At 44.3% G+C, this 14,596-nt stretch overlaps 1 protein-coding gene across 6 annotated transcripts in view; it reads left to right on the forward strand.

Annotated features, from left to right (window-relative positions):
* Positions 1-14,596, forward strand: part of RERE (arginine-glutamic acid dipeptide repeats) — a 166,537-nt gene that overhangs the window by 120,461 nt on the left and 31,480 nt on the right. For all 6 annotated transcript variants that reach the window (XM_017825722.1, XM_017825717.1, XM_017825721.1 and 3 more), the window contains one exon: positions 56-136. In XM_017825722.1, coding sequence (XP_017681211.1) covers positions 56-136 — 81 coding nt within the window. The remainder of the gene's footprint in view (positions 1-55; positions 137-14,596) is intronic.

Consider the following 14,596-nt stretch of genomic DNA (forward strand, 5'->3'; position numbering starts at 1 on the left):
TTTTTTTTTTTTCGCTTTTGCTGACACGCTGTTTTTTTGTTATCTTTTACCACAGAAACGTTTTATTAAGGGGTTGAGGCAGTACGGCAAGAACTTCTTCAGAATCCGAAAGGAGTTGCTTCCCAATAAGGAGACCGTGAGTACATTTGGACTTTATGTAATTTGCTTTTTTCTCTCGCTGCTTCGCTGTTTGATCTTACGGAACTCTTTCCTTTTCACCCGGAATTCTCTTCGGATAAATGGAAGGCAGACCCACAGCCAGACAAGGTAGCCTTTAAATTTCAGCGCAGTTTTTTTTAGGTCTCGGGGCACGAAAGATGTTACATAAAATAGTCGTCATGGCTGGACGGAGTCGCCGAGGTTGGGTTGAAGTGTATTTATGGGAGACCAGATCTAATTTTAAATTCTGACATTATGATGGGGATAATACATTTATGTCACCCGGCCGGGGCTCAAATGGCATTGGGTAATTAAAGGAAGCCTAAAACAAAACAAGATCTAATTGAATCGGGAAGCCTGAGGTATGTGCCTGCTCCTGTGACCCGCAGGATTCGCTGGTTGTGTTTTAACCCTTCACCTTCCCCAACCGTGGAAGTTCTGCTGGGGAATCGATCCGTGGCTCATCCCTCTCCGAACTTCATCAAGCTTACGTAACTGTCATTCCAGGGAAAATCCTGGCAAGGGCCTCCCGGGGAGATGGACGGGGAGGAGTGGTCGCCTCCTTCAAAGGAAAAGAGGGTTTGGGAAGCCTTGGGGATCCAGTTACTTCTCCGTTAGTCCTAATCAAGCTTCCCTAAAAGCTTCGGTTTCTGTTCTGCAGGTGTCATTTAACAGCTGGGAGAGGTTTTCATTTCTGTTCTGAATTTAGAAAGGAGGTAACTCCCTGGAAATGGAGTTAGGTTATTTTCTAGCAATGCGTTAGCGATCTGGAAAATATTGATTTGAAGCATAACTGGTTGGTTGGACTTCTGTAGGTGTGGAGTTTGGACGTGCAGTGGGGAAGAGCATTACTGTAAAAATATTTAACAATCTGTCACTTGCTGTGGGATGTTTCCATTCTCCTCCGAGATGTTCTTGTGAGACAGTGCTGTGGTAACACAGTCTTTTGGTGGTAAATAGTAACACTGAATAAGGCAAATAGGAAGGGGAAGATGAAACAATTCCTGAACTTACATGTTCACGGATTCTGTTCAGAAGGAAAACTTAATTACTGATTGAGTGTTGGTAGACTTTGCTTTAGTATTCTGTCGGATTTTGAGGCATGAAGGCCTAGTGCTGGAAAGATGACAGCTTAGAAGGAATGCTGAAAAGCTGTGGATCCTACAACATCTAACAAATCCAGCACATGGCTGAATCAGTTCTTTCCTCTTTCCTTCAGAATCTCTCCTCGGATGGATTTAGAACAAATTGGCGTTTGCTTTAGAAATTAATTCTGCTCGTGGTAAAGTTACTGAGAGGCAAAAGTACTCTTGTAAGTTTGAGTTACAGCAATTGTGAAATATATCTTCTTTTTTTTTAAAACTTAAATTTATGTTTTAAATATAAAACGTATTTTTGTGAAGGAGAAAAACGTTTTTTCAGGGGGGAAGGAAAAGAAAAACTGAAGGACAGAGCTGGGGGCAGGTGTCTGACCGTGTTTGTGCTGCTTGATTTCTACACTGATATCAGGCCTCAGGCTTTTTCTGAAAGTTTTGCAAGTGGTGTTAAACCTCCTATAAGCTATCATCTTACAAGTGCTATGTTTTTGTTTAATTAGGCCTAATTTCTGAGTACGGAGAAGACTAAATATTAAGTCTGAGCCATGGGAAGCATCACGTTGATGGGTTTGGGCTCGTTTTTTTAGCCCCTTGTGGTAACTGATCTACAAATAACCTTTGACCTACAGCGGGTTGTTTATAATCTCTGCTTCCTATTTTTGCCCACAGGCCTCACTTCTGCTTTCTTTTAATTCCCATTTTTTTTTCAGCCAGATTTTACAGCAGCTTTGCTATAGGAAGGCGTTGCAGAATAAAGGCTGCAGTAAATACTTGACTGCCCAGCTTTGCTTTTCTTCCTTTAAGTGGAATAATGAGTAATGTCAATGACAAGGCCGTGGAATTTATTTGTCCATCTTTTTTCATCACCAGAATAATTTCAGACACCTTGCCTGCCATTTCTTTAGTGCAGTGTGAAGCAATCCTGTGGCAATTCCAGAAATAACTAGAAAAAGGTCTTATTTTCCTCTCTGCCCTCCCTATTGAGATGAGGTGAAACTCCCCCCAGAAATTATTATGTGGATACAAAAGCAGTGAAGCCCCTTCCAGATACTTAAAGATGTGTCAGGGGCATTCTTGGAGTGACTTACCCTAATATCTGAATACATCTAATTTATGAAGTTTACCTTCCTGGTCACTGAAGCCTGTGGGGAGGAGAGCCAGGGTTTTTGCCTCTGCAAACCCCACTAAAAGTTAAATCTCCATATTATCATGATTTTTGTACAATATGTGCCTTTTCTAAACTCTTAAATTTCTGCCCCTTTCACTGGGGGGAGAGCTCTCCCTAATATCACCTTAAACCCCGTGGTTGGAACATGAAAAGAGGGGAAGATAAGGAATACAATGGAAATACAGAATCCTTATAGAGACCGGGCCTATTTTATATGAAATCAAGCTGAGGCTGCTGTGCAGAAAGTCTGAATATAGAGATGAACATGACATTTATTTCTTTTGTAGCATTGGAAGGTGTAAAGTGGCCGTGGTGAGATGAGAATTAGGCCATCCTGTACTGAATTTCACAAGTGTGTTAAGGAATGTCCTATTTGAGTTGTGCCCTGGCTTTTTTCATTCCTCCACAGTTAACATGCAGTATCTTCTAAGAAAACCTTCTGTTTGTCCATGTGTGTTTTAATTAAACACAGTTTTTCAGCGTTTTTAATGGTTTATTCTAAACAAATAATCACCAAGCCATAAGCTTAGTGAAAGAAAACATTTATTCCATATCAAAGGTGTGTTTGTTTAGGACTTCACTCTTCCAGCCTATTTCAAATTTTCACTTTTATTCCCATGTTTATGACCAAGAGGGGTTCCCAGTGGACATGAGAGTAAAGAGCTGTAGCATTTCCTTCAGGCTTTTTTACATAAGAGGTACAGGAACTGAAATCAGCTGTTACCTGGACATGCCTTGGGCTGAAGTGGGAATGCTGACATGGGTCAAGGCAGGCCAGTAGCTTTAAGGAATAAAGGAATATCACTAAGTGTTAACCTTCTCATTCTCCAGAGAAAAAGTGCCTCCCTGTGAGATTTTTAAATAAAATCTCTGAAACTTCCTTGGGTTTTCATTGAACTGTCTTAAATAGACCTTCTCCATTCCAATGTTCCTTCCATCCTTTCCCCTTGCTCCTGAACAGTTTTCCCTTTGGTTGTAGCTGTGGTTGACTGACCCAGCTGATGAACTGTTCTGCTCTCCTTTGGTTCATGCTTTTGATTCTTCTGCATGGTAAGCCAAGAAGTAAATTTTGGAGGTTAAACTCACATGTTGTGAGAATGGAAGGTACACAGCTGGCAGCAGTTTTTCTAAGTATCTGATTTGGCTTTGAATGTGGTTTTCGTTCTCCCCCTCCCTCGTTTGGGGATAATTTGCTAAAACTTTGTGATAATACAGGATTTGCCAAGTATTTAACATTCTGCTCTGAATTCTTTAGGTGATTACACTGAGCTACTTGAATTGGAGAGTTTTAGGAGCACCAGCAGTTGTGATAGGCCTGAGATAAAGGTACTTAAATGCCTCAGAGGCCGGGAATTGCCTCTTTGTGTTCATGGAAATAGCTTAACTCTGTGTTGGCTACGAGCAGGAGGTAAATAGAAACATGGAATGAACTTGAGCTCGTGCAGAGCAGGAGAAGGAGGAGGCCAGGCCGTGGTGGCAGCTGTGTCCTGTTCCCCTCAGCCTGCCCTTGTGCTGGTCACTCACAAACACTTGGGGAAGCCTCAGGGGTGTGGTTGCAGTTTGTTTGAACTATTTAAGGCCCCAGTCCCAGAAGAAGCAGAATTGTTTCCCTCTGGCTGGAGTTCCTGCAGCCTGTGTCATGTCAGAGGTGTTGTCTGAGCTGTGCAACTCCAGCCTCGTGCTGGGTAGTTTAGTTGGCCCCTAAAACCGGGGGTGACCCCCATCTGAACGCTGTGAGGTTCTCCCCTGGCTCCTGCCTTCTCCAAGGACAGTTTATGGCACAGTGAGTGTGACCATGGGGTCTGTTCCTGGCAGGCTGAGCCTTGCAGAGCTGCTGGCTTAGCAGGAAGCCTGAGTAGTTTAGTTGGCCCCTAGAAAGAGAGGGGGACGTGTGTGATTGTCCCTTTGGTGGCCTTGCACAGGTTCAGGAGTGATATAAAGTGACACCATTGGATGGTCATGGTGTTTGCTGCGGTTGGAGTCGTGGTTTTGGAACCCCCATGTCTTCCATGGTGCTTCTGCATGTCCTGAAAACTGGGGGTGACACCCATCTGAACGTTCTGAGGTTCTCCCCTGGCTCCTGCCTTCTCCAAGGACAGTTTATGGCACAGTGATTGTGACATGGGGTCTGTTCCTGGCAGGCTGAGCCTTGCAGAGCTGCTGGCTTAGCAGGAAGCCTGAAAAGAGGACAGGGGATCTTTGTGGAGGCACACAGCCCCTGCTCTAATTGGGTTTTGAATTCCCCTGTTGAGCACATAGGTATCTTTGGGGGGTGTGATTTTTGGTTTGGCTGCTGAGCAAGAGATGACAGAGTGCAATCCAGAGCTCTTGCCTCTGGGTGGGTGCTCCTTTATTTAGCTTTAGAACACAGTGTAAACAGAAGTTATGAACATCAGCTGTTTCCTTCAGATCCAAATACCTGCAGCGTGCTGTGTTTATGCACAGAACAACCTAAATATGCATCATTTCTTTAGGAAGAATAGTCTCTCTTCTCATAGTAAAATCTTCCTCTCCAAATTATATGCTGCTGGGATTTACCTCAGAGACTAAATAAGCTGAGCTCTGTTAATGTTAGGAGACAAAATGAGTGCAGTGTGAGCTTTCAGCATAAACTTCTGTTTAATTTTAGATTGGGGTTTAGATAAACAATTTTATTCTTGCCTCATTAATGCTTAATCTTGTGTTACATAATACACAATATTGGCTTCCTGAGTAGCTCTTAAATATAGTGCAAATGTGTAGTAGCTGAAAGGTCAGTGCAGTTACCATATGTGCAGGCTGGCAAGGTGTCTGTCCTCTCTGAGGACAAACTGTGTGCTGCTCATGGCAGCTCCCAGCCTCAGGAACATTTGTGCAAAACTCCCCGGAAAGGTAGAGCTTCTCCCTCGAGACAATTGTTCAAATAGCAGTTTTCCTTTGATCAAAAGAGGGGGATAATTAGATGAATATCTCTTGGTCTGTTGGTATAAAGTGATTACTTAGCCCTACACTGGCTTTTTAATATTTGCATTTAGTGGTGGAGCTTGTTTGTAGCAGTAGCTGTGGTGTGGGCTCTGTCACTGCTCTCCTTTCCCAGAGGAAATCTATTTTATTTGATGCCATATTCCCCTAATGATGGGATATTAATACAGTGCACAGTCAAAGCATATTATTTCCTGACTTGTCTTTGCTGCAGGAGCGTTCAGAAAGGGACAAGCCATGGAAGCCTTTTCTGTTTGAAAGCTGAACCTTTTTCTTTAATAACTTGTTCTAGCCTGGGTGCAGCCAGAGCTGAAATTTTCCATTAGAGTTTGAAGCGACTGCCAACATAAACAGCCACTGCTTCTTTTCATTTCATCCCTGCTCGCTGCTGCTGGTGCTTCCAGAGCGTGGATACTGCAGTCACAGGGGTTTGTTCTTGTTAAAACAGGGACTGTGGGCTTCACATTTTTCAAATGATAGCCTGAGACTTTTTTTTCTTTTTTTTTTTTTTCCTTTAGTCATAGCAAATATCCTACTGGGCTTCAGTCCAGTTAGAAAAACGGGGCAGAGGCAGCAGTTGGTTGCTTTTCCTGTGTAAGTGAAACCATTGGCTGATTTGCATAACAAACTCTTCTGGAGGGAACATACTGCCTTTTTCTTTTTTTTTTTTTTTTTTTTTTTTTTTTTGGGGTTGTTTTTGTCGTGGCTGATGGAGGAAGAACACTGCATTAACGTTTGACTTGAAGGTAGAGCAGTGCTGAGGCAGCTCCCAGCCATCCAGTTCGTGCTGCTCACCAGGAGCAGGAGAAGTGAAGCCAAAGAATGTAATGAAATGCTGAGCTCACAGGAGCCGAGCTCACAGGGAGATAGCCCTGAATTTAAGTGGCTCTGAGCTGAAAGCTGTTTACAAAGGGATGTTCAGGGTGTGTGCTCGCTGTGATTTGGTTTGTTTTCAGGAGTTTAGCTGTGAAACCTCTTGCAAATGTCATAATTTTATTGGATAATGAAGCAGAAGGTCTGGAAAGGTTTTTAAAGAGACACAAAGGTTTAACACATACCCACACCATATTGTCTTTCTTAACCTCTAAACCTGGTTTCAGGTGTTGCAGGTGAGTAGAGCTGCCAGCTGTGTCCTGCAGTGGACAGACCTGGCCCACAGATCCAGCCCCTGTGGTTTATAGACCATTTTTATACCATTTGTTTCCGTTCCCTGAGTTTCTCCTTCTGACTGAACGTGTCCTGAAGGTGCACACTGGCTCTGAAACCCTTTTCCATGGCCTGTTCCCTCTCAGGGCCCAGTGCCACCAGTGTGTGGTCACCAGTTCATGACTGGGTCCATCTTCCAAAGGCCAAAATACCCTTTCACCTGCCTGCCTGTCTCAATTTCAGCTGAACCAAGTAAAACCAAAGCAAGAGAGTACCTCATGTGCTCTGTTTTTCTTTTAAATCTCTTAAGCTTTTCTCTTAAGAGAATAAGAGGATTAATTTTCAATTGTATTGTTTTACTTCTGTATTCCAGAGGTAATTTACAGTGTCATCAGCTCAAAAACTGGGCTGCTTATTCGAGTTTCTTACTAAGAAACCTTCATAAATGAGGAGCATAAAAGCAGAAGGTGTATTCACTGTGCCAGCTGGACTCTAGAATTGAGTTTAGCACGGGCAATAAATCAGCTCTGCACTCTAGTGGCTTTTTTTTATTATTTTACATTACAAGATTGGAACTCATTGTTTATTTTTCTCTGAAGGTTTAGAGGTAGGTAGGAGTAAAATATTGTTGTGAGTAAAAGAGGGCCATTAGGCAATTGCATTGAGTTCTGTCAGAGAGCCAAAAAGGACAATTTCTGCTTTGTAGGGAAAGGTCTGTAGTCAAAGATACAAGCCAAGATTATTTGGGTAATGGATACAACATTGTCTGAGTCTTCCTCAACAACTGAGGGAACACAGTGGTGCTGTGGCTCCTCAGAGCTCTGTTACACTGCATTTTCCTTACCTTCTGTTTATAATTCACCATCCTAAGGAATTTTGGTTTGTTTATTTTCTTACTGTGAATTCTTTTTTTTGCATCAGTGCTGAAGGGTAAGTGTGACTGGTTAAAATGTTGTTGTTCATCAACAGATTTATATTTACTCTGTATTTTTTTTCCCCTGTAAGAATAAAGAAACTCAGCTTTTCTTCCTCTGTGGCAGTTGTCAGACTGTATCAAACACTCAGACATCAACCCTGAGGTCCTGTGAATCACAGGTACATAAAACAGGTACCTGTTAAAGAATTTGTGGAGTTTATTTTCATGGTTGAGTGTCCCAGCCTGGCAGGATTCTTTACCAGGGCTGCCACACATCAAACCCTTCATGCTGTTTGTTCCCCATCCAGTGAGTGACTGAAGATCTGCTTTAGAACATGAAAATGGCTTTCAGAAAGGCAGGAATAAACAAGGCATCTCAGCAGCAGCGATGTTTGTGGGACATCCTGTCCTAGAACAGTGCTAAAGCCATAAAATTTGAGTAACTCCTTGAAGAAATGGATCTGTATAATCCTGCCTGGGGTCTGATTTTTGAAATGGCTTAATAGAGAAATACTCTCCAGGTAATCCTCTCTGTGGTACTCACTGGGTGTATTTACAGTGTGTGTGAGAGGGAGATTACAGTTTCAAAAGGCACTGCAGCAGCTGGCTTTGAATTTTCAAGTTCAAGAAGTAAATAAATACAAATAGCTTGGACTTGTTGAGAGTCAGAGCGATCTGCAGAGCTGCAAAGCACTTTTTGGTTCCTTAGCACAGACACACATGAAATTCAGTTGCTCAGGTTGTGTGGGGTTCAGTCAAGCAGCCATTTGGGGCAAAGGATTGTGCAGTAGGTAAAAAAACCTGAGCTGCTGGCAGAGAGTAAACTCTGCTTTGAACGTGTCTTGCCTGCCACGCTGAGCATGAAATGAACTTTCTTCTTGCACAGCAGATCATTGGCCTTAATCGTTGCTCCTGCCCCAGATGGCACCGAAAGAACGGTGTCTCCTGCCTTCTTCTGGCACAGAACCAGCCCCCAAATCCATTATTCACTCCTAAACATCCTGTAACGTGCTGCTCTGCTGTACTGCCAGAGCAAGACAATAACAGCTCCAGCAGACAGATGCACTCATTTGGCCATTTTTGTTCTGAACCAGCTGTAAAAATGAAGCAGTGCTTGATTACTTGTTGGGGGGGGGTTGTTGTTGTGTGGGTTTTTTCATGCCAAGGAAGACTCCCAGGAACTACACAGCTTATGGAATAAGCTGAGAATGGGGGGTTAAAAATAAAAGCTGTGCCATAGGGAAAGGCAGTTTGTGGGAAGCACTGACTGTGGGAGCCTAGAAAACATTTACCATCACACTCCCAAACCGCCTCCCTTTGCTTTTGTTTGGTTTCCCCTTTCTAGTTTGTTACCTGAAAGAAAGGATGTTTAGGAGTGTGGCAGAATTCAAATTGTCAGGGCATAGGATGCTGGTGATTACTTCTGGCTGTTCTTTTTTGGGTGAGCTTCTTTTCTCCCAGTGGCAGAGGAGGGCAGAGGCCCATTCTGGAGGGAGCTCAGGTGGCAGGAGGACAGCTGGAAGTGCCAACCAGAGCCCTGTGCACGTGCACAGCAGTGGATTTGTAGTCAGGGGCTTCTTTCCCAGCCAAGAGGTGCATCTTGAGACACCTTAATATCTCCTGGTATGTGGAAAACAAAGCTCAAAGCTGTGAAATGCTCAGGCTTTTGGTTTCCCGTTCCTGCTAGTGAGTAATAAGGATCTTGCAAGGATGTGTCCACCTTATGTGCCTTTTCCTTGGAGTGAAAGGGCTCTTCCCTGTGCTGCCTGTGCCTCTGGCATTGTCCCAGGTAGAGCCACGTTCTGCTGCAGCAGCATCACATGTTCTGCAGTAAAGAAATTCAACCCACCTTCCCTTCTCGCTTTTAGGCTGGCTCAGAAGGTACAGGTAGTGCCTCATCAAATGTTGAGTAATCAAAGCAGATTCCACAGAAAACCTTTGGCTTCTTGCATGCCTTATATTTTAAAAGCCCTGGAATGTTGACAGGCATTTCCTTCTGATTTAGATCTTTTAAGATGGAGTTTGTCCGTTCCTCTTTTCCTTGCAAAGCTGAACTTAGAAGCTTTCTCTGCTGGGGAGGTGAACGAGCTGCTTTCCTGAGTAATCCCCTCTTATTTAAGATCTTGGAGTCTTAAGAAACAGACCAAGTGTTACAAAATTGATGACAAAATCTCGGATGCTGAGGGTACTTGATGGTTGGGAAATCCTCCCCGGCTCTGGTCATTGGTAGAAGGAACATTGGCGGGGAATATTGTTTGTTTTACTCTACCAAACTACAGGAAGAAATCTGGCATTAAAAAGGTGCTGATAAGTACTTTTACTGCCATGGTGAAATAGTTTGTCCTTGGGTGGAACAGTTGAGTTGATCCTCTCCTCCCCCAGACACACTCTCTGGGCTCCCTTTTCCCTCCCAGTGCCCCTGACACAAACGGAGTTGTTTTGTCCGATGCCTCCAGACCCTGAGCTGTAAAGAGAGGGGAGCACATTCCAGGTTATAAACCTGCAATCTGAGAAGTCCTCCCTGTTGTTAAACTCCAAGCCTGCTTTGTGCCTGTTGTGTAAAGCACCAGGACATCCCACAGGAACTCTGGATTTATTTTGCTAACTCTGCCCTTCTCTGTGGTTCAGAAACCTCTAATGATCTGTGAAGCTCCAAGATTTTTTGAGTTGAACAGTAGTAGTTTGAAGAACCTTCTCTGCTACATGAAAGACTTAACACTTTCCACATGCTGGGTTTTTGGCTTCATGGAAGGCTGACCTCCTACAAATGCAGTTTGTAAAGCTGAGGCATCCTGGGCCAGGGGTGGTTAATGCTGCTGTGAAATGGGGGGGAGGAAGGAAAAAATGTAATGAAAACTCTGGGCTCGGGGCCAGCAAGGAAGATCTGATACATTGGACGTGTTTCTGTTGCCCTTTGTTACTGTGGAGTCCGATTAGCTTTGTTGCTGGTAAGTTTAATTACAGTTCTTTTTTTATTTTTATGGCCATGGAGGGGTTCTTTGCCAAAGCTGGAGTCTTTCATTACCCGAATTGCAGTCAGAGGGAACTGGAGAAATAAATCATGGCATCTCCCCAGCAAACAAACAAACCAAGCAGAGTAAAAGCAAAAGAAACCCTATTAAACTATAAACCCAGCCCTTTTCTCTCTCCTCGCCCTGTTCCTGCAGCCTGTTACTTTCCATCCATCCCTTTCCCTTCCCTGAAGTTTCTTTTAGACTTTTAGGGTGAATAGTGAATTTAGTTTGTACAGTGAGGTTTTTTTTTGCCTGGGCAGTGTCTTCACCTTTGGTGGTTGTGCTTGACTAGAGCTTGGCTGGCTCCTCTGCAGTTTTGCTGTCACACAAACACTCTTTGCACAGGTTTCCTTCCTTGTACTGCAGTGGTACAGTTGGGATGTACAATGGCTTAGAAACTGGAAAAACAAAATTTATAGAAAGAGGAAGGGTTTGGGTTTGGACCCTGGTTTTGTTCTGCAAAACCTTGCAGGTTGAGATGTGATTAAAAACGTGTGCCATAAACCTCACACAGTCTGGGTGCTTAAAGAGCACATGAAAAACATGCATTTATCCTAATTCCCACTGTTAAATGAGATCCAGAATGTAGAATAACTCTGTGGGTTGTATAACTGGACCTTCACCTTGTTATGGAGAAGTGACACGGACAAAGGCCTCCCACCTTCAGTGCTGTGTTAAAGTTGTATTGATTTAACAATTCCAGCTCATGTTCTTATTCTGTGCCATTTGATGGGATAGGTTTTTTTTTCCCTTGTTGTTGTTGCCTGGCTATAGAAGGACATTCTTTTTTTGTGAGCATAAGAGCTTCTATAAAGAATTTGTCTGCTCACTGTGGGCATAAAACTCTCCTCCCTATCTGCCCCTTATTTATTATCTCCTAAGGTTAGTAGTCTTTTTGTTTCCGAGCAGTCTGTATGTCCCAAACTTCAACACTGATTTCAGATCATTTCAAAGGCTTTCAAAATTGATTCAAATGATTTTCAGCTAAAGAATGAAAAGGAGGAAGCTAAAATCTTGTTAGATTTGAACAATCAGGGAGTTGTAACCCAGAGCTGGCCAGGAGATACTTGGAAATCATGCATATACTTTGAGAAAGTTTTATTTAATGGGTGTGTGGCTACTGTAGAGAAACATTAATATTGTGAGCTGCTGTTTGTGGTTATGAATGACCCACTTGCCCCACTCCTCTAAATGCTTTTCCATGGAGCACATTAACAGTGCTGCTGGAGACAAATCCGTGGGATTGTTATGTGTGTGAGTGAAAACCACCCTCCCATTTCCCACCTCCATCCAGTCACTCTTTTCTGGTCCTTATCCCATGTTTACCCAATCCTGAGTCTGGAGAGCCATGCTGGCATTTACAAATTACCACTGGAGAAGTTTCATTGCTTCAGCAATTAAGTAATATGTAACAAATCCCTCTGAATCACCACTGATTAACTGGGTTTATTTTTATGTCTGTGCCAAACCAGCAGTAAGTTTTTGGATGTCTTTGAGTTGCTGAAGTTTTGCTTTGACCTTTTCGAGGGAGCTTACATAGAAGAGATAGGGGAAATTTTTAAAACCAGGTTTCACATTATGTTTGACTGCTTTAGTTGTCATCTCAGGGCTGAAAATGAGGGTGGATAAACAGCTTTTGGTGCACTGTTCTTGGTTTGTCATTCCATAAAGGTCATGTCAAAATGAGGGGAAAAAACCCAAAACAGCACAACCAAAAAATCCCAGATTAGCAGGGACTTCCTAATTCAGGAACAAGAAATTCTTTGGGCTGCTGATCTTTCTTCAGTCTCTCTCCAGGAATATATCCTCTCTCCTTCAGTGCTGAGCAGAGCCCGTTGAGGAACTTGCTTCCCAAATATTCTGTTATTCAGCCTCTGCAGCTTCCCTGCAGTTGTGATGCTCTGTGTGGCAGCAGGACGGATCAGGAGGAGAGGTTTCTCTCTTGGTTTCTTCATTTGGGTTCATGTCTGCAGTTGAATTCCTTGCAGATTGAGCAGTGCAGGGGGATGGACATGGATGGGTCTGGTTTGCTCTGAGATTTAATGAGATCTCATTTCTGGTTGTCCCCAGGTGGAAGGACAGGGCTGGGGGGACCTGGGCCCTTGGGGACAGTTCCCAAAGATCATCCATCTGCTTTTATTCCTCTTCTCCCCCACTTCCCAAGGTCACCTTCATCTGCAGGATAGAGGGGGGATTTCCATTTCCTTTCTTCAGCAGAGTTTCTAAAGGGCAGCAGGAAGGTAAGTTCCCTGCTGCCCAGGCTTTGTTGCTCTGTATTATTTTGCCTTGTTTCCATAATAATTAATGTTGACGTGGCTCGCTCGGAGGCTGCTGGATTCCTGGCAGCTATGCTTCCCTGCTCCCCAGGGATCTGTTAGCCAGGGGAATATCTGCTCTTGGAGATGCAAACAGTGAAAAAATAAGTTACAGGTACCTGCATCTGTGAACAGAAATGATGTGCACCCAGTGATTAATTCCTTTAATACTTTAGAAGCCCTTTTGTAGGAGGAATTGTGTGAGGCAGTGGAGCTGCAGCTCCACACCTGCTCTGGGCCCTCCTGCCTGCCCAGGGTCACGGTGGTGGAAATTTTTCCAAGCCTGGTGAGTAACCAAACCCCAGTAAAAACTGGCCAGTGAACCACAGCAAGGGCTTTGTTGGTCTGTTGGACAATTAGGGTGGTTTCAATTATGGGACCACTTTGCAGCAGCATGTGTGTGATGGATTGGGGAAACATGAGTAACAGAAAACCCGTCCTGCTGCTTTGTGTCTCAGGGCTTTCCTGAGGGGAGGTAGGAGCCTGTGCTGAGGGAGGGAATGCAGGGGAAGAAGGCCTGTGTGCTTTTAAATATAAAACAATACCGAAATATATACACACAGCCACTGTGGGAACTTACTGTATGAATTCAGTTAGGTGTGATACTCACTTATACACCTTTCTCCACTTCCAAAAGTTTTCGAAAATCTGAATTTTCACGGGTGCTGGGGGTATTTCTGCCTAGCTGAGCTCTCATTGTTGGATGTTCCTCTGCTCAAAGTAATTCTTCTGTGATTCACTAAGGAAACAATTTGTATTTGTTTGGGTTTGTTGGGGGTTTCTTGTTTGTTTTGAATTTGCAAAGGGTGTTTCTTTGCTTCTGCTCCCTCATCTGCTCATTTTTTCATGTTGCAGTATTTCTCGAGCTTCAGCTTTAGATCAGTTGTACCCATTCCACAGAAGTTTGAGGCTTTGCAGTGCTGCTGTCCTCTGTGTCAGTGAAGAGAGGCCAGACCAGGAGACTGAGGCAGCTCAGCTTCCTCAGGCTTTACACAAACTGCAGACGAGCTGCTCGCTGGTTTTCTCAGCGCTGGTGAGGCCACCCCTGGAGTGCTGTGTCCAGTTCTGGGCCCTCAGCTCAGGAAGGACATGGAGGTCCTGGAGCAGGTCCAGAGAGGAGCAACGAGGCTGGGGAAGGGACTGGAGCACAAGTGCTGTGAGGAGAGGCTGAGGGAGCTGGGGCTGTTCAGCCTGGAGAAGAGGAGGCTCAGGGGAGACCTCCTCACTCTCTGCAACTCCCTGACAGGAGGGGGGAGCCGGGGGGGGTTGGTCTCTTTTCCCATCAGCAAGACAAGAGGGCCTGGCCTTAAGCTGTGCCAGGGGAGGTTTAGGTTGGATATTAGGAAGAATTTCTTTGCAGAGAGGGTGCTCAGCCATTGGAATGGGCTGCCCAGGGAAGGGGTGGATTCTCCATCCCTGGAGGTTTTTAAGGACAGACTGGATGTGGCATCAGTGCCATGGGCTGGGAACCACAGCGGGGTTGGATCAAGGGTTGGACTTGATGATCTTGGAGGTCCCTTCCAACCCAGCTGATTCTACAGTTCTGTGATTCTCTCCTGGTGTTGTGTGTCTTGGATGTAGATGAGTAGGAGTAGGATTCAGACTCCTTGAAACACTGCTCCCCCAGATGCCTCTTTGCTCCTGGGGATGCTGCTCAGCAATCCTGTCACTGCTGCTTCAGACCAAAGGGGAACCAGTGAGTTGGAAGTGAAGAATTCCACATCTCACCTCTGCAAAGCCCCTTTCCTGCCTGCTGTGTGCAGCCTGCTGTTCTCAGGCCCTGAGCTGCTGCTGATATTTTTTACACAGTATAGAATAAG

The sequence above is a fragment of the Lepidothrix coronata genome, unplaced genomic scaffold (assembly GCF_001604755.1).
Source record: "Lepidothrix coronata isolate B3197 unplaced genomic scaffold, Lepidothrix_coronata-1.0 Scaffold122, whole genome shotgun sequence".
Lineage (NCBI taxonomy): Eukaryota > Metazoa > Chordata > Aves > Passeriformes > Pipridae > Lepidothrix > Lepidothrix coronata.